We start from the raw sequence: 25,318 nt of genomic DNA, 5'->3' as shown, positions 1-25,318 counted from the left end.
GGCTTCCTTTTTGGTTTGGGGTTTTTGTTTTATTTCATTTCAAGGATAAGTAGTCCTTTTCCACTATAACCATACTTCTCAGTGAAGTTACTTACCCTGTTTTGGTTCCAGACCAGGGGCCTGGAAATGCTCAATGCCCCTATGCCATCTGGGGCAGAATCAGGCCGCTTTCCCAAAGGCAAACTAGGGGTTTAAAAGGTTGGTGGCTGTGTTAGTGTCTGGAGTCGCTCATTGAGCAAGTGAGTTAAATTATCAAGAGACGAGCATGAAAGCAGAGACTTGGACCCGTGTGATTTAAACTAATGGATGTTTTTACTTGGAGCAAAATAAGATTTAAAAAGCCCAAACTTTTTGTTTTCTTCAGAAGAGCTGGTGATTTCTTGATGCAGCCAGTTTACTTGGGTTGAACACTATACTCCAACAAGCCTTCCCATCAGACCTTTAATTTCATTCATTAAATGAGCATACATTTGTGGTTATGTAATTATGTTTTAGCTAGTCAGAGCTCTTTTTCAGCTTTGTGCTTGGGCTGTGACTGCTAGTTTACTGAAAAAAGACCTGAAAACATGCAGGAGAGGTGGGTGTGAGGGTTTTGTTACGCTGCATGCAAATGATACTTTAATTTTCTCCTCTTGTCAAGCTGTCACATAACACTACCAACTTTTCTTGGAAGGGCAGGGGAAGTTCCTTACTCTTTTGAGTTCATAGGTAAAAGGGGGATTTTATGTGAGGGTTTCTGAAAATTAAATGCTTGCCATACAGTTGTTACTGTCATTAAAATGGCTGTTAAGGTCGATAGTACAATTCTTTAAAACAGGCTGTATAGAATTTCACTGATCTGTGCTAGAAATGTTGGAAGAGAATGAAGAAAATCTACTCTTAAACTTCATGAATAGTTATTTGTAATTTTTATGTGAGATTACAGTGGATCTAAGGAATGTGTTTTATAATAATAACAATCCTTGGCAGTGGCTTTGTTTTTCTTTCTTTAAGAATTCCTTAGCAGTTGTATTTTCTTTTTTAAACCAGCTGACCTCAAATGATTTAAATGCTCTGTTTGTGTCTTTCTGCAAATTACTTCATTTGTTTAAAAAGGGAGCCTCATCTGCAAGGTACATAGCTGTTAGGGAGGATAAAGGTTTACTATTATCTGTGACCACTCATGAAAACTATTTAAAACTGCAGAAGCAGTGTAGGCTAGCAGAACAAGCAAGATGATGTCTGTCTTGATAACTTGAAATACTGATGGGTAAAGATAACAACAGTGTTTTAAACAGACCAGTGGACCAACTTTGGCATCTTAATCTTGAATACTCCTAAGCATTTGCCAGATAAATAGTTTAAAATTTGTTATATATAGTACCTTTCCCCAGTTTTGATACTAGTATGCTCATTCTGCCTCATGTAAATGAAGTTGAATTCATGCAAATTAAATGAATTCTGAGTTGGTCCTATTTTATCAGTGATGCCCTTCATTTAGAGAGGAGCGTGATTCTAATGTGGGGGGTAGGTAGCTGAACTGAAAAAGTAAGGTGCACCCTTCTCTGCATCACTGTCTGCAAGTGAAGAGCACAAAGCTGACCTTTGAGTAGCACTCCTGGTTGCTCAAGTTCTCTTTTGATACTGAAAAGCCTCTTTGCCCTCCCTGTTGCAGCACGGATTGAGCGTGGCATCAGTGACTGCAGTAGACCTGCATTTTTTAGTCTGGGTGAATTTTGTCATCATAAGCCATTTGTTTCCCACAGTTGCCCGCATGATGTTTGCAAATCTTCAAGAGCAGCAGCATATTTGGAGAAGGATGTGTAATCTGTGTTGTATTGTGGGATGGTTTTGAAGTCACTTGGCTGGTGTCTCTGCACAGTGCAAGGAAGTTGTTTATGCAAGCCATTCTATCCTGAGGGGGATTCTGGAGTGATTATTATGTTCTTCATGGTCATTTTCAGAGCTGAGGGCAGGGTGTCATGAAGCATTTTACTTCCCTTTCTCCTGCCTCTCCATCTCCTCACAAAAATCCCTCAGTTTGCTAATGAAACAGATTTTTTCATAAGATGAGAAGAGCAGAATTTGTCTTCAGGAGTTCTTGCTGTTCACTTGCTGTCCCTGGGAACCAGTCAGAAAACTGCGTTAGTCAGGGTTTCCAGAATTGCTCTGTGTTTTGGGTGACGGCGGTGTTGGGTGGTGTGTGAAGGACCCTGCTCTTTCTGGGGGTAGACGTTTTCATGGTGCCTGTTCTCGTGAAGGTCCTTGCTGCCTGACAGCCCTGGGTGTGCTTTCACCACCCCAGCATCTTCATGCGCAGGTGGGAGCCCTCAGCAGTGGCTCCAGGCATGCGGTGTCGGTGAAGAGGAGGCTGATGAGTTCATGCTGCCACATGAGATATGGTGCAGATATAGAAGTTGGGAAATGTTGTTCTCACTTTTACCTTACACACAGAAATCTATTTCTGGTCTGAAACATTTATTTTTTCAGGTTTTGGTGCTGGCTGTAGTTACTCAAATGGTTGTTTTAAATTGTTGTTACATCATGGATATTTCTATCATCCAGTTATTTTTGATCCTATAGAAACACTTCTGTGCTCTCATGGCATACTTGAACGTATGATGTTCCCATGGATAAACTTGGTGGTGAACCTATGTGAAGGGTTTGCTTGAAACCTGTTCTTGCAGAGTAACTGGGCACAATGAGCTCAGGATAAGTATTTCATTAGAGTAAGAACCTTTGATACCCAGTAATCTCTCCACTGTTACTTGCAAAGAGATAATTTTCTGTAATAGTAGGTTTCATCCATGAGAGCAAACCCTTAGATCAGTAATGGTGAGTACTGACCCCAGAAGGTTCCTCATCACTGCAGAATGTGTCCTTACTGTTACCTGCAGGTCCTGTGTTAACGACTGCAACAACTTGCACTGAGCTAGGCAGGGACTGATAAGTCACAGTGGTGTGATTTCAAGATTTGATAGTTTGGGATTCCAGAGGCTAGTTGAAATTGCCTTTTTTTTTCAAGTAATGAGAAATTTCTGCTTTTTCTGTTTGCTTTTAGTTCCTAAAGAATCCCTGTAACAAGTATGGCGCATTTCTCAGGCAGGGTACTATACTCAGTGGTATGCTACATCACTTCAGCCTGAGTAGCTGCCATATGCCTAATTCATACTGCTGACACTTTTGGTTCAGGAGACCCTAGCCATGGCCACACATCCTGTCCTGGTCTGGCAGTGGAGAAGAAAAAGGATAGATCTGTTGTTTGAAGTACTGTGGTCCTTAACTCAGAGAGCTCAGTGTAATAATTCTTACCTTCTGGTGTAGCTTGCTGGTGATTGCGCAGAGCTGCTGGGTTGCTCACACAGTTGTGAGTCTCCTGTTCTGGTTCATCTCCTCTCAGCCTCCGAGCCTAGTCCTGTGTCAGTGCCCAGCATCTCAGTGTCTGGTAAGAGCCTAGGGCATGGCTCTCCTGGTCTTGCTCTTGGGGACGTGTTTGTCAGCCTTGCTGCCCACCTCACCCTGGCTCTCCAGTGTACCCCTGCTCTATGTAAACTACTGGTTTTCCCATTCCTCTTCCAAACTGCTTTGCGTCCAGAGAGTCCTCTAATTTTCCTTTGTCAATGTGCTGTTCCAGGAGCTACATTGAGGTGTCACCACAGCTCTTGCAACAGAAGGGGAGAGCTCACATTCCCCTCCCTGGATCCCCTCATCTGTCCTCCATTTTCCAGCAGCACTGGGTGCTCATCAGACCCTTCATGTGACCCAGCTTTAATGAGTTTAAATAACAAAATTGTACCAGCAAAATAGTTTTCTTCGTGGAAAATAACTGAAATGGGCTTGTGGAAGAAGGGCCGAGCACATGCAAAGGGGCAGGGAGAACAGTGCAGCAAGGACCGGGGAAGCAGCAGGAGCAGTTCAGACCCCTTCATCCTCTACATCCCTTTTGGGGGATGTTCCCTTAGGGGTCAGTTGCTTTAGAGACCCTCTTAGTGGTGATGCTGCTGCAAGAGATGTGGGTGCCTAGAGCTGCTCCTGACTGGTTTCAGCACAGTCCCATGTGGATTCAAAGCGTATGTGTAAGCATAGCTTCAGAAAGAACAATTAGAAATTGTACTTTCTTCCCTCTGAGCCCTGTTCTGTGGTTCCTGTATCTGCTCTCTTCCCAGAGCTTTATTTTGGACAGACTGTTTGTACAGCAATGAAAAGAACAACCCTGGAAAAAAGTTGCATTCCTAACACATTTCAAGTCTGTTTTGAAATAACCAGGGAACAAAATCCCTCAAATAAACATTTTCTGGAATTTTCTATGCAAACAGGTTATGTGTTTTTTCCCAGCCATTGATCTTGGAAAGAGCTCAACACACAATTTTTTTAATTGATCTTTGGGCTCAATAAAATGATAGGTGATATGTAAGACCAGGCAGTTAGTTGCAAGGTTTATAATGAGGAGTTTTAGTAGAAGATAATGCTGTTATCCCCAGCTGTAACCACTGAAAGAGCTGACAAGCAGCATTTCTATTCTTTTATCTTAAAATTTCTAACTTCTTTTTTCATTTCTACTAAAAGATTACTGAATGTTTTTATTTGGATTCTAACAGGTTGTGTAAACTAGGATTTAAAAACTTTTGCATGCAGCCCATTGGGAGAAAAAACAGTTGGACACGGAGTGTATCATGTACCTTTTCATGGCAATGCACTGGTTTTAATTGTCGGAGGGGGGAATCAGGTTTGTATATTTGAGTTGAGAAAGAACAAACGAATTAGGAAGTTGGGATATAGTACACAATATTCTGATACACTATCTGTGTATATATTAATAAGTGACAGGAAAAGGCATAGTGATTTCTGAATAGAAAACATAATTGTGATTTTTTTTTAAAGAGTATTCAGTCATAAACTTTTATGGGGTAACTTGTACGTGTTGCTTCCTCGCTCCATCAGTACCTCTGAAATAGCTGTGCACTTGTAGTCTGCTCTAGGACAATGTGAAGGGGATTTATAGTAACACTCCCCTTGTTTTTAATAACCTTAAACATGAATGTAGCAGTAGTAACCTGTGATTGGCAGGAGGGAGGAAAGAAAGGAAGGGAGGGAGGTGGCATGTCGGAAAGTCTGAAAGTACTCCAGTGCTGTGATGGTCAGGGGGCTGTTATCCACTCTTCAGTCACTTGTTGCCTGGGAGACAAATGTAATCCAGGGATTTTTTTTTTTCCCCTCCTTCCGTACTGTTTTTTGACTGGAGCCACTATTGACTTTTGGCTTGGAGGAGGTAGTGAAGCAGCATGCCAAATGTCATAAAATGGAAATTAATCACTAACCGATGGGTCTGAGTTCCAATGATTTCCTTTCCTGTGATTGCTCTGTATATGGGAATACTAATGACACATCTAAACAGACAGTTAACGGAGCTCTTCACACCTCTGCCAGTCAAGGATGATTCTTAACTGAATGGCACTTCAGTTTTCTTTTTATTTCTGTTCTAATGTGTGATTGTGGAAAACCTAAAGTAACAATCTGAGAAAGGGAACTTTGCATGGCTGGAGAGCATTATCTTAAACTGCCCTGCTAAATTATAAATCAGCTCAGTTGCAGTGAAAATAGGGCAAATCTGCCTTCCCAGTGTTTCATTTAACAAGGAGTGTAATTATTCTCAATACTTCTTGTGTGAGAGAGTTTCTGGTTTTCAGTGAGATTATTTTTGGCTTTTGCAAGAATATGGGCAAGCCAAACAAATTTAACTTAACAATAATGAAAGGTTTTGAAGTTACTCTTCAGTAGTGACTTCATCTTGCAAGGTCCTCAACTTGAACTAACTCTGATGAGTTTTGGGGAGTAATCTTTTCAAGGCAGATGAAAAGTCTGTCTTGGAAGTAAATGAGAAAAAAAACCCCAAACCTTAGGGAAGTTTGGAAACAATAAGCTGTGTTCCAGTAAGTACAAATAAGGTAGATGGTATTTAAGCATAGCTTTTTTTTAAAGCTTATCCCATGCTGTAAGGAATAAGGAATCCAGCAAAGGTTTTCTCCTGAAAAATGTTCCTAGTTTTGCACATTGCTTGCTTAAAAGGAAATTTTACGTTGTTCTTGCTGTGGCTCTTGGATGGAGCATAGAAGTGGAATTTGAGAGGTTTGGATTCTATTTTTGACTCAGTCCTTTGCCTAAAAAGTCACTTACTAGGCTTATGTCAAGTCTCTGGCTCATTGTCCCATATTTGAAAGGGCTAAACATAACAACCTCCTTTTTGCAAGCTGGTTTGAGATATGTGGCACACAGCTTCTAACACTGACACCAGCAGCAGATCATTCAGTCATCTGCTGTAGTGTTTTACCGAGATAAAAGCCCAAGAGTCTTGCTTGCTCATGCTCTCTAGCCCCTTGAATCTATGCTTTTTTGACCATGCAAGGGCACCACTTCAGGTCAAGAACAGGGAGATGTCTCCCCATAGACTCTTCAGTGGCCTTCTGGTAGGGTACCCTTCAGAGAAAGGGTTGAGATGGGCTTGAGCCTTGCTACCCTGGAGAGGCTTAACCCCATGTTCCTGGTTCCACCAGAACAGTGTGGAGAAGGTGGCTCCCTCTTCATGTCCTCCATCAGATGTGCTTGTGTCTGACAGAAAGTGTTTGCAGCTCCTGTATGTTGTGCCAGCCCCTCACCTTTTCTTTAAATCCAAGTCTGACAGTGCTGTGAACTTGGCCAGATGCTCTCACACAGCCATCCAGTGATGCTGGAGAAGATTTTCATTCTTCCATTTTTTTTTGGGGGGGGGGGGGGGGGCGCGAGAATTTACAGCTGATTTGCTGTCTTTAAGCTTGGAAAGAGATCTGTAAGCACTTTGCACATTGTGCTGTGTATCGCATCCTAAAGCAGTCTGTGCAGTAGAGGAGCACTTACAAGTTGGTACGGCTCCACAAATATGACAAGTTTTTGAAAGGAAACAAGTGTCCAGTTTTGGTCTTCCTTGTGGCTCTAGAAAATAGTATCCCGCTTTTGGTGTGGGTTTGTGTGTGTGCGTGTTTGTTCTTCAACACATGAAACTGAAAGCCTTGCTCCACTTACAGAAGTTGGAGTTGGAGAAGGGGATAGTCCTGGGCTGAAAAGTGGCTAGAGGTGGTAGTGCAGCCTCCCCTGCCTGTTCCAGAAAACATCAACTAAAAACCTTATCCTAATGCCTTGAAAGACTGCCAGTGGAGTTCAGTCAACAGTTAGGATTGGTGTTTATTGTTAAGTGTGCTCAAGCAGACCAAGGCTGCTCCTGAGCTATCATTTTGTATGGTTTCCTAGTGGAATATGAGGGAAAAGTCATTTTTCTGTTTGTTTGAGAACTCAGACAAAACAATTCAAAACATCTGCACCCTGACCTCTGATGGGATTGAGATAAGAACTGAAATTGCACTGCTTGTAACTGCAGAATAAATACTGGATTTTAGTGTAGTCGTCACATTACAGATTGACTGCTTGAGTTGCTCTGTATGTCCAGAAAGGGTAATTACAGTAACTGTTGTTTCAACCGATCACAATTTCACAGCATCCTTAAATGATTTAAAACATGATTATACTGTGGGCTTTTTGACTGCTGTTGTTGTTGTTTTGGGGTATTTTTTTGCCTTTAAGGGAAAAAAGATGATTAATTTCCTCTTGTAGTATAATAGCACTGATGTCATGTGGGTTGAAGGATTAAGTCCTTTTATTTTTAAAACAGTTGCTAGGGTGTTTAAACCCCTCCTTTTTTAGCCCTGTTTTTGTTAGTATCAGCAAAAGGAATAGAAAATCACTTTGAAAAAGAATCTCTTTTTCTTCAGTTTCCATCTAATAGTAACTCAGTGTCTTCAGCTTCTTATTTTTCCAATATGGGGTGATGGGGAAATTGCCAGGTGTTATTAAATCATATTAACTAGTAGCAGTGGGGGGTGGGGGGAGCAACCAGACATTCATTCTTACTTTTCCCCCTCCCTGAAGTGGGATTTAGACCATACAGTCGCAATACGTTATTAATGGAGCAGTAATCTCTGGTAAGCAAACTATGTTCCCTTCTGTCAGACAAAAACCCCAAACCCACTGCTTTTCCTGACAAATACTGCTGAATAAATAAGGCTATGCCAGTAGATCAAATATTTGATTTTTTTTTTTAATTCTTTTTTCTTTGCAGAGTATTGGAAAGGGGTCCTTGTGGTGTATAGACCCAGAATATAGACAAAATCTTATTCAGGCTTTGAAAAAGACACCCTATCACCCATATTCGCATGTGTTCAGTACACCTCCCACATCTCAGGCTTATCAAAGGTAAGAACTAGATGCATTTTACGACTCTAAATGTTTTCATCCAGTGTTGCATATGAATCTTGGGTAAGACATTAAATGTAATTAAGTGATGCGGTTTGGAAATGTGCTGGTGAAGAAATCTGGAGAGCAGTGGCACCAGCCTGGCCTCGCTCAGTGTGTGTGTGGGCACCTTAACTGCCCATTCTGTCCCCCTGCATGGCAGTGAGTCCGGAGCTAAGCTTGCCACTCGTGAGCTATGGAGCCTTTAGCAGGAGAACACCTGTGATTAAAATGCATATAAGCCAGTGGAGAGCTCTGAACTGTCCAGTGATCCCCTTGGCTGTAGGTGAAAGCACAGTACCCTTGGTTGGAGGAGATGGGCTCATTTTCCCCCCCAAGTGCAATACAGGACTGGTTGTGCAACTGCTGGGTTTCCACAAGAGCCTGTGCCTGGATGGCAGACGTTCTCTGTCACAGGTACTGCTCCCGGGGCAGTGCCAGCCATGGGTGATCCTAGAGGACCCTGGGGACAGCAAGAGCTGTTTCTCTGCCTGTCTGCAGTGACAAAGGCATGCAGTGGACTCTTTCCTTTGCTTTGCATTTGTTTTGATCTGGCCGTGGCTAATGTTAGCAAAGGAAGAGAGTTTATCTACAGCTGCTGCCTGCCAAGCCAGGAGCAAACAGTGGGTTTTGACACAACTGCTTCTCTCGCTGTGTGAAGAAATTTTCGTCACTTTTTCCCGATGTTGTTGGCTCGGTCACGACTGGGTCAGACAGGCCTGTGATGGGCTGCGCTGCGTGGCACCCCACACATCCGGAGGGGTCTGACCCGGCCATGGCAGGGATCAGCAGCACCACCTGGACTAAGAAGTGGGGTTCGGGGAGGGAGGAGAATGGGAGTTGACGAGTTTTACCCCGAGCCATGTCATCGCTCGAGTTGAGGCTGGGGAGGGGAGGAGGACGAGGCCGTGGGGCTGGCGCGGGAGAGGCCGCCGGCTCCCGCCCGCCCATCCTGCCCGAAGAGCGTGATGGTAGCCATAGCAACGCGGGCGTCACCCTGGCAACGCGTAGCCCAGACCGGTGCAGTTGCATCACGGGGCCGCGCGGCGCTGCCTGACGAGAGGTCCGGGCGCGCGCCGTTGCCGTGGTGACGGTGACCCCGCGCGGCGGCCGCTGCCGCACGGCCCGTTTTGAACGCGGGGATCCCGCGCCGGGCCTCGCGTTCTGAGGCGAGCGGCAGCTGGGGTGTCCTGAGGCAGCGCAGCCGCAGCGCTGGCTGGCGTATACCTGCGAGAGACAGATTCCCGAAGAGCCACCTCTAGAAGGGTTCTTTTTGCACTGTGCCTTTTTCCTGGCTCCCGTTTCGATCCCAGTGCTGCTGTGCTTTGCAGGACAGATAAATAACTGAACAATGGCGTTAAAATTGTAATTTGTGTGTTTGAACAAAGCTTGTGCCCAGAGCCTCTATCATTTGTTACCTTTTAAAGAGTATTTTAATTATGCCCATCCAGATTTATTCAGAGGTTCTCCTGTCAAGTAAAAGTGTGATGCGAATCTGACATGGAAATAGAGGGATTTTGATCCCTTGTAATCCCCACAAGCAAAAATTTCAGCAGACACACAGCTGAAATCAGGAGGATCTTGAAGTGACCTTTGCTGGGTTTGCCAGAACTGCTATGCAGTTTGCTGGCAGAGGCTGCTTGCAGGAGCTGTCATCCGGCTTTTCTAGGTAGGGTTGTAGGAATCTACTCTCTTCCTTTGCTTTCATTAGCCACAGTTATATCAAAACAAATGCAAAGCAAATGAAAGATCCTGCCACGTCCCTATGTCACTGCAGCCAGGCAGAAAACCAGCTCTTGTTGTCACTCGGCCCCTCCAGGATCACCTGTGGGCCAACACTGCCCAGGGAACACCTCCCATAGGAAGACAGGCTGAGAAAGTTGGGGCTGTTCAGCCTGGAGAAGAGAAGGCTGCGTGGAGACCTCATAGCAGCTTTCCAGTATCTGAAGGGGGCCTATAGGGATGCTGGGGAGGGACTCCTCATTAGGAACTGTAGTGATAGGACAAGGGGTAACTGGTTAAAACTTAAACAGGGGAAGTTTAGATTGGATATAAGGAGGAAATTCTTTCCTGTTAGGGTGGTGAGGCACTGGAATGGGTTGCCCAAGGAAATTGTGAATGCTCCATCCCTGGCTGTGTTCAAGACCAGGTTAGACAGAGTCTTGGGTGACATGGTCTAGAGTGAGGCGTCCCTGCCCATGGCAGGGGGGTTGGAACTAGATGATCTTAAGGACTTTTCCAGCCCAAACCAGTCTGTGATTCTCAGTGATGCAGCAGCAGTGCTGGCACGAGCAGTCCTTGCAGGGACAAGCCCACAGAGATGCCCCATTGGGCACTGGGTGTCAGGGAGCCTGCCCGGGATGGCTGCCCAGCATCCTGCACAGCCATGTGCCCGCCACTCTTCCATCCTCATCCTCACTGCCTGTTGCAAAGGATGCCTGCATAGCCGCAGATCTTGGGCAAAATCCGTGCTGCCCTCTTCTAACGGGGTGGGGTGGCCAGAGCCTTGCAGCATGTTTCCATGTGTGGGGGAGAAGACATGTACTGACACATGCCAAAGAACATGGGATTCGATTCAGGAAAGTGTTTTGAAAGATTGCCTGCTCTCACCAGTGCCCAGTTGTCTCCTGAGCAGGGGAGGGGAAGGGTGCTTCTGAAATGCCTGCAAGTGAGTCCCAAAACCAACTGAGAAACGTCCTCTCTTCGGAAGCTGTAGAATGTCAGGGCTGCTGCTGCACTGTTTGTACTTCCAAGCAGTTTTGAGTCTTCATTGTAATGACTGCATCATAAAACAAAGAGCTTGCGTGTCTGCAGCAGCAAACGCCTTGCAAAGAGAGGCCCAAAGGAGGCCAGGTTTTGTATGAAGAAATTGTTGTCTAGCTATTATTTTTAGCTGGCTATCATTCAGCAGTTCCACTGTTACATAAAACTTAATCTTCCCATGGTCTTCTAAAATATTTATTTATTCATCTACTAATGACTGGTGAAACATCAACATGAGGCTAGTCTAGGCCATCAGTGACTGTCAAATTAATTTAATTATGCATTGGCAGTTACATGGTGAAATATATATGTATTTTTTCTCAAATATATTTCTAATGTATTCACAAGAAGTACATTTGGAAAAAACTGTAATCCCAAATGTTAGTGATTGCTTTCTTATGTGTACAGACTTCAGCAGCGGATAGAAAATGTAAATCTTCTCCTCCATCATCAGATCACCACATTGTCATAGTAACAAATTCCAAGGGGAATTCTTCTGATGGTGGAGATAATATGTCTAGAAATAATCTTTGGGTGACAGAGGTTTTGCTCGCCACCCATCTTACATAACTGAAGTCCACAACTAAGAGAAACTGTGTCAGCTGATACTAATGAAATATGACTGGAACCAGATAATTGGCCAGTATTACTCCTGCCTCTAGGAATGGGATTAATTGAAGGAATTACAGTGTTCATAAGGTGTGATTCTGTAAGGGCAAATTGACCTATTGTTTGTCTTTATGAGATGTTTTAAAAGAATAAGGATACACAAATGAATCACATGTTCTGTTTAGTATCTGCATAAGCAGCTTAGGGGTGAATTGAGCACAGAGTGGAAGAGTGTATTGTAAAAATATCCCAAGGAAGATGATCATTGAACAGACAGATTCTCCTCTGCTGAGCACAGTTAATTACATCAAATAATTTAGCTTTACAACTTCACTAGAGCATCCTGCATAAACATAACAGGGAGGAGTTTTGTGATGTGAACCTATGTGTTTGAATGGCTGAGTCAGTGTTGTATCATTTGAGATTGGGCATTTGACTCAAACCAGGAATTCTGAATTACATTGGCCTCCATGTATAGAAGACCTTTTATTTTATTTTTTTTTTTTTAAAAGCAACCTTGCAGTATTTGTATATAAAAAGGAACTTCTGCTTACAGTTACCTGAATTGCTACTGCAATTCAGGGTGAAGTTAATCTGTAAGGTGTAATAATAATAATAATAATAAAATAATGTGAATTATTTAATTTTAATTGGATTGGATGTGTATTCTTAAAAAACAATAGTCATGCCAAACAAGAAGCAACCCTTGGATTTTTATCTGGTTCTTATAACTGAAGCATATATCATGTCACTTAAAATAAATTTCAGGGGTGAACTAGCACTGATACATAGTGTTATAATGAAAAAACTCCTTGGATTGGAAAAATCTGTACTTTAGTGTAATGTGTTTTTTTTTAAATATTTACAATTCTGTTGGCAATACAGTTTCAAGCAACCTTGAAATATATTTATAGGCACAAACTTGGTTAAGTAACTGTGTAAGTCAGTGCCCTTCCAGTTTTCTGACTCGTGACTGAACTGTGTAGGTTGTCATGGTTTTAAGTCCAGCCGGCAACCCAGAACCACGTAGCTGCTCACCCATTCCCCCTCCTTCCTTCCCACGCTCCTGGAGGGATGGGGAGGAGAATCTAAAGAATGTAACTCCCATGGGTTGAGATAAAAACAGTCCAGTAATTAAGGTATAACACAAATCACTACTGCTGCTACCACCAACAATAATGATAAGGAAATAACAAGGGAAGAGAATACAACCGCTCACCACCCGCTGACCGATACCCAGCCTGACTCGAGCAGTGATCTAACCCTTATGGGTAACTGCCCCCAGTTTATATAGTGGGCATGACATGCTGTGGTATGGAATACCTCTTTGGCTAGTTTGGGTCAGGTGTCCTGTCTCTACTTCCTCCTGGCTTCCTCTCCTCCCTGGCAGAGCATGAGGCTCAGGAAGTCCTTGGTCAGAGTAAACATACTGAGCAACAACTAAAACCATTGGTGTTATCAATGCTGTTCCCAGGCTGAAAGTCAAAACCACAGCACTACACCAGCTACTAAGAAGGAGAAAAATGACTGCTACTGCTTAATGCAGGACAGTAGGTATAGGGATTTTCTCTTCTAGTAGTACTTTGAGGAGATCTTGAAATGGATTTTTCTTTTCTATGTATTACATGGGGCTAGTTCTTAATTGTATTTCTCCTTCTATTGCTGAGAACTGTCTAAAATAACAGAAATTATTAGTTTCCCAGAAGGACAAAAATATTTGAAGATTTGGGTAACCACCTAGGAGTATTGGCTAGATCCCTTTACAGATTTACGGAGCACTATTGCACTGCTTTTCATTTTTCTGGTGTGTTTTGCCGATTGTAGTTTGCTAAACCAGTGGCAGATGTTGATACATCTGTCTTAAGTTGTCATGTGTCTAATGAAGTGGCAAACATGCCTGAGATAGAAACTGAAGGATGGTTTCTTTCTTGCATTGCCCCAGTGTGCCCATTCATAAAGGCTTTGTTGGATTCCTTGTTGGTTTGTTACTTCCCATTGGAACAGCTTCTTGAGTGAGCTTGGTTGATGTATTCTACTTTGGGAAGGATTGAGACCCCAGTTAGTCCTGCATTACATCTGTGTTTGGCTTTGGACATCGAGTCCACCTGTGCATATCCAGGCACTTCTGTGAGAAAAACGCCTCCTGGTGTGCATCACTGCATTTCTGATGGGCCAGGCTGGAGCTGACAGGAAGAGTAGCAGACACTCCACTGCAGCACAGTTTTGGTTGGTGGAGAGCAGTCGATCCACAGTCAGCATACATGGCATCTGGTTTTTGCCAGAGCCAGGCTCCTGGCTGGTGCTGCAGCCCTGGCGGCTGGGAGGGACCAGGCCCCACAAGAAAAAACACCTCTGCTTCCTGTGTAGAGTCACTTCCAGAACTGTGTTTCATTTAAATGTGCATGACTTGTGATACGGTTTTCTTCTCCTTGTCCCTTGTTGAAGTGTATGGCACAGGGGTAGGCCAGTGGATCGCAGAGGGCCTGCAGGTACGTAAGTGACCAAACTTCTCACGGAACTTTACTAGCCTGGGATTTGAAAAGTTTTGAGTGGCTATGTTTTATCAGATTTATTGTCTTTTATCACTGTTTGCTGCTGCTGGCTTCCCTAAAAATGCGTGAGCTCCTTAAATGTTCAGCATTTTTCCAGCATCTTGTCTTTTGATACCTGTTTCTGATAAAAATATTTCTCCTTATTCGTTTCCTTATTTGTATGAGTAAGAGATTAAGAAAAGGGGACTCTGTGATTACGAACCTCTGTCTAACTTTTGAAAGCTATTAATAGAAACAGAATAAAAAGACCTGTGATTGGTGCAAGCCCTGTGGTGAACAGCAGAAGAGGTGGTCTGGACATGCTTACATTTGGATTTGAACTAAGAAAAACTGAATTTACCTATTTTGAGACTGAAAACACAGTCTTGTCACTCTTAGTCCTAGCTTTCTGCTTTCATCTCACTAGTATAAGCCCTCCTGCCATGCAGTGAGGCAGGTAAGGGGGAGCTCTGCAGTGGGAGCTCCCCAGGCAGCAGCTCTGAGGGACCGTTGCTGTGCCCATGCCTCCCGTCCCTCCGTGCCTTCCACACTGCTGCAGCAAAATTTCCTCAAGCAGTCCCTGTTGGTACACAGCCTGCATACAGCCCACTTAGGATGGGGAACTTTGAAGGTGTTAGATGGATATGAAATGGACAAGTTGGCTGTTGTAGCTCTGCTGCTTAGGAAGCTGCTGTTGCTGGAACAACTTCCTCAAATATTTGGAGGTTTTGGCTTTACTGTCACAAGCTTCACCTTTTCAGAATTGCTTATTGAAGCTAAACCTGCATCAGAGTCAGTTTGTTGTAGGTTATCATTTTGGACAATGCATAAGCACTCTTTTTATCCTTACACATTATAACTTGAGATCAGAAATGATCTTCCGTGGCCTCTTGGTGAAGCTGGTGAAACAACCTTTTCTCATTCACTGAAAACTTTGATGCACTAAAAGACATTGCAGGATGTTCCCCTACAAGAAGAGACTTAGGAAAGAAATGAATTGTTTGTCATTTGCAGTCTAGAAACATGGATTTAATTCTGTACTATTGTTTTTGCTTTAAGTAGAAAATTAAGCTGGCCATAGAGCAGTCTAATATTAATTTCTGTGCATGCAATTTGCTGTTTACAACCCCTTTATGAAGATCAGTCTAGATATTTTACTTCCTGGATGGTGTCAGAGTGAATTTTCTTCTCTTGGTGTGGTGTTAAGGTGGGGTCTTTGGGGAATATTGTTTCACTGTTTTTGTAGTTCAGAGGTCATGGAGAACACAAGTTCTTGTAAATTGTGCACTTTGGTACTATAACATGTCTTGATTTGAAGAGCATAGAATCATAGAATAGAATCATAGAATAGAATCATAGAATAGAATCATAGAATAGTTAGGGTTGGAAAGGACCTTAAGATCATTTATACTTTGGGATTTTGTTGGTTTATTTCTGTTTTCTGGCAAGTTAGAGAACATTGGTTCCACTTGATGCCAGGTGTGTGGATGTCTGTAATGCTAGCAATGCATAAATATTTGAGGCTTTGCCAATCCACAACTTGTTTTCTAACATGCTCCTATCAGATAGATAGGAATATTCCTATCTATAGAGCATATTCCTGTCTAGCCAGCAGAGTTCGGTGTTACCACAAGTATCCCACTGTGCATAGTTTCAGAAAACAAAACAGATCAGCTCTTCCCTTTTAAATTGAATTTTCTTGTACATTATAGTGTAAGGGAGGCAGGGGGAGGGACATAAATGGGGAAAGATGGCAGCAGGTCCTGGACAGAAAAGGAAGGGCAGAAAGTGCGAGTGTGTGCTCTTTCACACAATAGATTTCATGTATCCTTTCTGCAGCACCCTTGTGTTCAGCAGGAATGGCTGGTGGAAGTACAAATAACCCTCTAATCACACCTTCATTCCTCTCAAAATTGCATAAATGCTTTGCAGCATTCTCAGCTGAGATGTTTTCTGTTCTTTCTCATGCGTATCTCCAAAATAGTACAGATTCTTGTTTCCCATTTGCCAAATACAGAAAGATTTGGTTGAGTCTTGTTTTGATTGTATGTTTGCAGACTTTTGGGAAAGAACTGTATAGCAGCATCCTTAGTCTGTTGCTTCTCTGGATGCCAGGCAAACACCAGCTCCTTGCTTTATGTTATTGTTATTCAAACTCCCATTTGTTGATCAGACTTTCCGGTTATTTGGCTTTTTAGGCTTCTTCTTCCCCTCGTGTCCTCTGTAGATAAAAATAGCCTTATTCCAGAGATAGCTTGGATGGCTTGGAATGGTACCATAGATGTTTCCACTTCAGTTCATGGGAAAAATGAAAGTCTAGGGATAGGGTTTTATATTGTTAGTTTGTTTGTAAATTCTTCTCTAGCCCTGGGTATTTCCCTATGAAAATAACTAGGATAGCCTGTATGGCAGAGCTGTGAATTGCTGACTGCAGAAACTTGGAAGCATGTGGGTGCTGTGCTTCTGAGATTGTCTTTTGCAACTCCCCATCCCTCTTATTTGCTGTCCCAGGGTCTGTTCTTGTACAATTGGGGTATGTGTCGCGCAGTGCATGAGCTGCATGGTACAGCAAAATGCAGGGAGCAGGGGCACAGCCCTGCTGTGGTTACTTGGCAGTGTTCAGTCCATCTCTCTCCCTTTGTCCCATTAATAGCTATAGCATCGCTAATACAACTGCAGCAGTTGTGTGGATGGGGAAGTCTGTGTAATGCAGTTCAGTAACAGTTCACTGAAGTCTTAGTAGATGAAAGTTTAGGACTTGGAAACAAGTGTTCGTGTGGTGAGCAGTGGCTGACATGAGCATCACGTTTGTTAATCATACCGTATTACACCAGCAGTGATATCTGACTTCTGCATTTGAAAACAGTCTCATGAAGCTTGGGAAGCCACAAATAGTATCACAATGTGTCATACCTTACTGCTGGTGTATTCCGAAAAGGTTTTTTATTTCCAGAACTGAAGTTAAAATTTTAAATTTGTTTTTAATTGTTTTTTTCCTTTTAGATTTTCTTCAGTTATCTATTAGTTTTTGGACTTCTTTCCTTTGGTGCCTGTAGTAAAAACGATTTATAGGGAAAGTTGCCTTATTTGCAGTTCTGTTGTAAGACTGATGTTCTTAGGACAGTTTCTAATGTATATAAGTATTATATATGTATATTAGTATTATATATATTATAGTGTTATAATATGTATAGTATTATAACATATATTGGTATTATAGTAGTAAACTTTCTGTGAGTGAAAAATATTAATAGTAATTTCAGAATAAACAGTAGGTAAGGGGTGGCTTTTTAATACTTACTGTCATGATTTTAAAGTATTTTGCAGTTTAACTCTTCATTATTTATATTATTATTTGTTTAGACTGAAAGTAAGGAGCATTGACTATTTCCAAGAATTGAGCTCTGTCTTGAACAAAAACCTGTGTGTACTTTTCATCCTTTGAACCTGTCGTTCAAATCTATATTGGGCGATGGAGAACGTGTGTAAAGTGTGAAGGAGCTGTTTCACTTCATGTGAAACTCCCAATATTTGTGTAACCAATGTGTTCCATGTGTAATACCCTTCTGAGAATGTCAGTTCTCCACACAGATTCAGTGGCCTTGGCCAAGGAAGGAGGTCAAGCAGACTTACTTGGCAGCCCCTCATCATCTTGGGACTGTTTGCTTGAGTCCAAGAGATTGAGGAACTGGCTTGCAAGTCACCTGGCTTCTCTCGTAACAGAAGGTGACAAAAGTACCATAAAAATGCTGGTTGTCCATAGAGAAACATCCTGAGAGATGAGTATGGCTAGTGAGAATTAATTCCTCTTTTCTCTGCACAACATCAGTGAGAAGCAGAACATAAGAGGGTTCTGTTTCATTGCTGCTGTCACAGTGTGACTGTGGAAAAAGGGCTGTCCAGGTGGTTGGGGTGGTGCATCTGACCCTTGCTTACCCATCAGAGGTGGAAAACTGAGCTAGATGGTAGAGCTCAGCTCAGGGCTGGAGTTGCCACATGCAAGTCAATCACTGGCTTTTATAACTCCATCAGCATGGTACCTGAATTTCTGTTCTATCCCGTTTTTAATGTGTGTGCATCTGTCCTGTAATTATATGATCTTTACTGTGTAAAAATGATATCCCTCCTATTTTCATGGAACTGGGTTTTGTATGAATAAAACTATTTTGCTAGAGTTGTTTCACAGGAATTTAAGTGGCTTAGAGGAATAGAAACTGAAAGGGCTTAAATAGTCTTAAAATGTCTCATTCTGAAGTTTTGGAACAAAAAGTATAGTCTTTTTTCATACTGAAATTTTTTTACACTTGGGTTTTGAATTCTGACTTGGAAAAATCAAGCTGCTTGCTTCATCAGAGTAATTTATACAAAACTTGTTCTTTGGATGACATGGGGGTACTTAGTAGAGACATTTACATCCTCAGCAAAGCCTGTACAGCTGAGGAAACACTCTTCCTCACATGTTCACCTTTTTGTTCCAGACTAAAAAGACAGGAGGTGAGAGCTATGGCTCTTGCCTGTCCAATGTGTTTTATGCTGCAGGAGCCTGATAAAATGTTCCTTCCCCTTTCACTTTGCAAAATAGAAGTGCTGAGCACTTCTTGTTCTTTTTCAGTAAATCCACAATGAAACGCTGAAGGTTGCGTTTGATTGTACTGTATTTTTTCACAAATGTTTTGACTTCATTTTGGGAACCTCACTGTTGTTTAAAGAAAATCTGTCAAGCAGTTTGGGTACATCTAATCATAAATGAGAATTAAGGGGCTGTGTTTTAGATAGATTTCAAGAAACTCTTGTTGGGTTTCTTTCCATTCCAGGCAGCCCTGAAGGCAGTGTGTATGCGTGGGGTGCGCGTTGGTGGCATTTGTTCTGTTTTTAATTATGAAACTTGTGAAATGGAGCATTTGACTTTATTTCTCTACTGGTTAAAAAAAAAGGGGGGGGGGGGGAGGGTCTCACAGTGTGTAAATCAGTCAATGGATCTTGCTACCACAGCAAAATACTGAGGCTAAGGATTATGTAGTAGTTCCTCAAAAGGTGGAGTTTTGTTTAACTGCCATGTCCAGGGCTAATACAGATGGATCTGGAAGAGGGTACTAGACCTCATGGGATTTTTAGGTTTAACTTGTCTCTCTGATATTTCAAGCCTGCATGGGCACAGATTTACGGTGCGATGCCACTCTTCTGATTTCTGTGAAACTTGCATCTGGCATTGGGTTGTGGGCACTCTGGACAAAACAGGTTGTTGGTTTCATCCAGTTTGGTGGTTTTCATGTTACACTTTAAATAAGGTTCCCCATTTTGCATTTGAGGCTTTTTTCCCTATGACTGACTGCATGTGATTTCAGTGATGAATACACAAACCTCTGGGGTTTTCGGTGCACAGGTATATATGTATGTACAGTTTACTTATGTCAAAAGGCAGCCTTGCTGCCAGGTGAGCTGTTCTGTTTTGCACTTAGAAGCAAAATGTACTGTTTCAATGCAAGTGACCTATTTTCATTACAAAAGAGTAAATGCTCACAGCAACAGTGATGGGAGAATAGCTTGAGACAACTAGTCTGAAGTGGGTTTGTGTAAGCAGTTTGGTTAACAAACATTTTAGAAAAGTTTATTTTGTTGATGCATAACTTGCAGATACTAGAAGAGAAGCATTGGTAAGGTGCAGCCTGACTCTGCAGCTTGGAGTGAAATTGGTTTGGTTGTCACATATGTCTTTGTACCAGTTTACAGAGGAGCATGGTTTCCACCTCCATGTTTTTAAGATGGTTTTTTTCCTTTGTGAAAGGGGGATGGCTGGAGGGACTGGCCAGCTCGGATATGAGAGTGGATCAGAATTTGTAAAAGATCTTTGCTTTCTTTTCATCCTGACTCATTTCTGCTTTTGTTGGCAATCTCCTCCTGTTAATTGCCCTAACTTGCTCTGTGGGCTCATGTATATGCTTCAGTTACTTGTGGTAATTTTTCATTGCTCTGCTTTTAAAGCATCAAAGATTGCACAGCCAATGGCTCTTGCTAATACAAATGTAAATGTATTTCTTTCTTGGCTTGCTGCACCATACGTGCACTTGTTAAATTTTCTTTTCATTAGCTTGTATGACATGTTTTTGGTATTAGAATCAGTACTACATGGATTTTATTTGTGAAAATGGAATAACTGTAGTTTATTATTCTGCCCTTTTCAAGGGTAGTAGTCAGTGTCCAGCTTTATAAGCTGATGTTTTTTTTTCCATTTGTTGCTCATGGCCTCTTATACCTGACTGCTGTTGCCAGTTGTTCTCTGTGTTGCATTTTTTTAACCTCATTGGTGCTTCTCTGTGTTGTCTGCATGGATAATATAAATATTGCAGAGCTCTATGCCTCTCACTGCTTTTTTCAGTAGCTATTTTTATAAGGATTCCATTATATATCCTTCCAAAAGAAATTCTGTTCAAATGGTGGTTATAGGCTTGAAGGAAAACTTCCTAAGGTTTGAAAAGACAAGATGTTCAGAACAGACTTTCTTCTTAACACTTTCGCTGCAGTGTTTTGAAGTCTTTATAGTTCTGTGGTTTAGTCTTGGTGAGTGTGATGGTGGTGGTATTTTTAAAGAAAGAATATGTGACATTTGGAAAAATTAATTGCATAGTAATGCAGGTACAAAAGACTGAGTTATGAAAAATGTGATGATGCTTTAATATGTCCATACAGCATTAGGAATTCATACCTGGTGGCAGTACAGTAAAAGTATATGAAAAAGGGATGTAAACTTAGCAAATTCAGCATCATTTGAATTTCATTCATTTTAATGTTTAATCCAGATTAGCAGATGGAGGAACAAACAAACAACAGCAAAAAAGGAATTGGGTTACTTTTAATTATGTAACTTTCCTGAAAAGCTTATTTTTTTTCCCCATGCAGCTGTCTGATCAGTGGCAAAATTCATAACAGCTCCCAAAGTATTTAAGATCTCTGTTAATTGGAGTTCCACCTCTTGATGAAAAATGGTTCTTTTGTTAGCTGTTTTGCATATGAAAGATGAAGACAACCATTTTTCTCATGAGATTAAAAAATAAATTAATTAGAATGAAATAATTTTCTAAACTTAAGGGAATTAATAACAAACAAAGCTTCTGGAGTAGCTAGCATTTATTTTGCAACTCGCAAGTATAACGTAACATAAAAGGAAGACTTTATTCAAGCACATTTATTCCATGATAGTTTAAAAGCCATAATCAGCTATATTGCTAAAGCAGTGTAGATATTTTGGTTATTAAGTATATTTTGCTGCTTCTGATTTCAGATGTAGAAATAGACTTACTGAGATTTGGGGGAAGAAGAGAATGGAAATTTGTGCTGGAAGTGCTAAAGCTGCTTGGGGATATTGCCGTCAAACCCCTGCTTTGAAAACAGAGGGAATGGTGAATTGATGGGCTCTGTATTTTGTAATGATATGGAGCAAGAGCTTGAGGAATTTGGTTTGTGTTGAACGGCATTGCCAAAACAAATAAATTCATTCTTGTCTATTTCTGTGCCATTTGCCATCCTTGCTTTGCTATGGGTGTGTGTGAGATGCCCCCAGTATCAGTGGCTTGCACTCCAAGGGTAGAACTCTCAGGCACTACGGTTAGAAACCCCACTAAGAGTTGCCATCCAATCAGTTAAAACCCCCCAGAGTAACTGAGGAAAATTTTCACAAGCTGTTTGGATTTGCCACTGAGTTTGCCCTTTGGCTAGTATTGAAAAGTGTTGAGCTTTAACCATGCACATGTGACGGTGGTGTGCAGCAGTTCCCAGGCTAGTTCTCAAACAGCTGCCTGAGGACTCTGGGAGCACTATCTTCCGATTGCTCAGCAGAGGGTGGGTTTTGGGGTATGATTTGGTTTTATTTTGGTGGCTTTTTTTTTTTTTTTAATGTTTTCTTTTGTTTTCCTTTGCAAAAGTAGTTTTAAGATGCTCTTGTTGCCCTTGTACCAGTGAACTGTCAGGTAGCTGGTGAAGACACTTGTATGGTTGCATTGTAAATGAGATCCTGGTGATACTTTCTTTTTGAAGGATTGGAGCTTGTCAAGGAGAGATGAGGGCTACCAGAGAAAATGTCATTGAACCATAATCTCACTGAGGCTAGTTAGATGACGCAGTGCTGTGCTAGTAAAGTTATGCTATGTCTGGCTCTAAAAGCAGAGTTTCTGCACAGAAGAGCATGGGAAGCATCATTGTGCCAAGTGTTGACTCAGGTGTATTGTGGCAGGTGAGTGCTACTAATCTGCCTTAAAAGTTTCTTGCTAGCTTTGGCAGCACATATACTAAAATTGGAATGATACAGAGAAGGTTAGTATGGCCTCTGTGAGAGGGTGATATGCAAATTTGTGAAGCCTTCCATCCAGAAAGTACGGTAGTGGCTTAACCCCAGGTGGTAACTAAGTACCATGCAGCTGCTCATGCACTCCCGTGTCCCCCACAGTAGGACAACGAGCAGAATCAGGGGAAAAAAGGTAAAACCCGTGGGCTGAGATAAGAACAGTTTAATAATTGAAGTAAAACTTAGTAGTAGTAATAATAATTATAATGAAAAGGGGAGAGAGAGAGAAGAATAAGCCCCAAGAAGAAAAGCCAAGTGATGTACAGTACAGTTGCTCACCACCCACTGACTAATGCCCAGCCCATCCTGAGGGCAGTGATCTGCCCTTCCAGGTGACTAGCCCCAGTTTATATACTGGGCATGATGTGCTGTGGTATGGAATACCCCTTTGGCTAGTTTAGGTCAGGTGTGCTGTCTCTGCTCCTTCCCAGCTTTCTGTGCCCCACCTCACTGACAGAGCATGAGAGATTGAAAAGTCCTTGATCAGGGTAAGCGCTACTAAGCAACAACTGAAACGTTGGTGTGTTACTAGCATTGTACTCAGACTAAAGCCAAAACAGCACTGCACCAGCTACTAGGAAGAAAAATAGATTATCTCAGCTGAAAGGAGGGCACTTGCAAACTTGTGTTCTGAAGTCACTTACATGCTATAGTAAAGTTTTGCAGTGCTGGGTAAAGCAACAGCTGGGGAAAGAGGTGCTGCACCTCAGCTTTGTGATTCTTTGCACTTCACAAGCTTGGTGAGAGAGGGTGATTCACATGGCACAGTTCAGCCATCTGCTGCTCCTCTCAGCTTGTGCTCTAAAGCAACAGTAGTAGGGCAGCCTGGGCTGGCATAGGAGTTTGGGCTGCACCAAGACAGGCAAAACTCTACACAGGGATTGTGACCTGGGGATAGGGGAGAGGGGATTGGCAACAGGCACATCTTCACTTGCTGTCTTCTGATTTCTAATTTTCAAACTGTTAAGATAGAAAAGGCAGTTGCTTGTATGCTGTAAACAGGTTAACAGTATCCCTCTGTGAATGCAGGTGCTTGATTTTCACAGGGATGTCTCTCTGGTTCTCTTGTATTGCTGTTGTGAACAGACTTTGACACTTGGATGGAAAACTTGTCATTTTAATAGTGTATGAGAAGGAAACAAGTACACAGACTGGCTTATCATTCCTTGGTCACTGACCAGGCGCAAATAATGAACTTATTAGACTGAATTAATCTCTTAAAGGAAATGGTCTGAAATCCATCTGGTAGAGTGCTGAAAAGCAGACTCAATAAAATCCTAGAAAATTGACTGTAGGAAGGAGTTTTCTGTTGGCAGAAAGCTGAATTGGATTACCTGAGGAGAGTCCTCTGTCTGAAATTTCTGACGCAAAACCAAACAGAAATAAGTGATGAATCCTGAGCATAAAGTTTGCAAACAGTGGTTTTGAGAGATGGAGGATTTAAATGCACTTGTACTAGCTGTATCTGCTGTATCTTCTGTAACAGAATTCCCTCAGCAGGGTGTCACATGGGGGATGGCTTTAGTGTGGTGGGGGAGCCTGGCACTCAGAGGACGGTAATATGCACAGAGCTAAGCATTCTTATTACACATCTTAATTCAACAGCCACTGAGAAGCTGCCTGATCTAAAGTGATGGGGCAAACAAAGAAATACCACTGGTAATTTCAGCTCTGTGTTCAAACCTGCCTTTTGGTTTCTGTAACTGGAGATAAACGACGGTTCTTACCGTCTGGCCGTTGTGTACCCATACCGCTTCTAGAGGGTACTTGCAGTAACAGAGCATGCTTTTTTTTCTGCAGTGGTAGATGCTGGCTGAGTGTACCAGAGAGCGTCCCTTTTTAAACAGAAGCCTTTGGTGTTGCCTCTTTGCATTAGCGGTGGATTCCCTAAATCTAGTGAGACCCTGTGTGTGCTGGCTTCTGCAGGAATCTCAGCACCTGACAGCCTGTCTCTTAATGATGCTCCACAAGAAGTTGATCTTTCAAGAGAGTGAGGCTAGTTGTATCTTTTTCCTTTTTTGTAATGCTAATATGTTCTTCATAGCACGCCTGCTTGCAGATGCATAAGGATGTGCAGTAGTGAATGAGGGTGTGGATGTAGTCACAATTGTGTTTAAACTCTAGAGCACTCCTTGGGGATATGATGGAAGCAATACCTATTTCATCAGATGGAGTTTCTTGTGTTGTCCTTTAGTGTCAGGACAGCAGAAGACACTACAATATCTAAGTGTCAGATTTTTATGTAGACTCTTGGTGATGCAGTCCTACCAGTCTGAAAAACTTTTGAAGCTTTTGGTGTATGCTGTGTGACTCAGAACTCAAGGTTAGCATTGAGTTTGCTGGAAAAGAGCATCCTTCGGAAATAAGGTTTTTGTCATTTTGTTTAAATGCACTTGCTAGACTGAAGTTTCCAATTACAGAAAAGCTAATTTTGCTTCCAAGTCTGGCTCCGAAATGGTCAACACTGATAGTCCCTCAGTAAGAGAAGCCATTGTTCCTTTTTGGCACTACCTGCAAATACAGTCATTAACTGTAAAGTAGCATGCTTTCTTAAATCTCCTCTTTGGTCATTATTCTTCAGGGGATTGTATTGTGGAACATTCCTGAAACAGAGGCTGTCATTTCACCACCCTGACTGGGTCCTGTCCCTGGTGGTAGCATTGCTGCAGTGCTGGAGGTGGGGTGTGCAGGGTTATCCTTTGCTTCCCTCCTTCTGCCTGCTGCCATTGAAGCTTGAGACACACTTGGCACTGCTGCTGCTGCCCCATGTGCCCAGCTG

General features: G+C 42.3%; 1 protein-coding gene and 1 non-coding gene across 10 annotated transcripts in view; both read left to right on the top strand.

Annotated features, from left to right (window-relative positions):
• Nucleotides 1-25,318, top strand: part of FOXN3 (forkhead box N3) — a 217,177-nt gene that overhangs the window by 93,985 nt on the left and 97,874 nt on the right. For all 9 annotated transcript variants that reach the window (XM_061463819.1, XM_061463820.1, XM_061463826.1 and 6 more), the window contains exon 3: nt 8,126-8,259. In XM_061463819.1, the coding sequence (XP_061319803.1) occupies nt 8,126-8,259 (134 nt within the window). The remainder of the gene's footprint in view (nt 1-8,125; nt 8,260-25,318) is intronic.
• Nucleotides 22,460-22,566, top strand: LOC133274835 (U6 spliceosomal RNA). Its single transcript, XR_009745301.1, has one exon. It is a non-coding gene; the product is annotated as a U6 spliceosomal RNA (small nuclear RNA).

This window comes from Pezoporus flaviventris, unplaced genomic scaffold (genome assembly GCF_033815535.1).
Source record: "Pezoporus flaviventris isolate CSIRO_AGI_PZ_B2104156 unplaced genomic scaffold, CSIRO_AGI_Pfla_v1 ptg000036l, whole genome shotgun sequence".
In the NCBI taxonomy this organism is placed as follows: domain Eukaryota; kingdom Metazoa; phylum Chordata; class Aves; order Psittaciformes; family Psittacidae; genus Pezoporus; species Pezoporus flaviventris.
The sequence above is the reverse complement of the archived record's forward strand: the minus strand, read 5'-3'. Positions and strand labels throughout refer to the sequence as shown.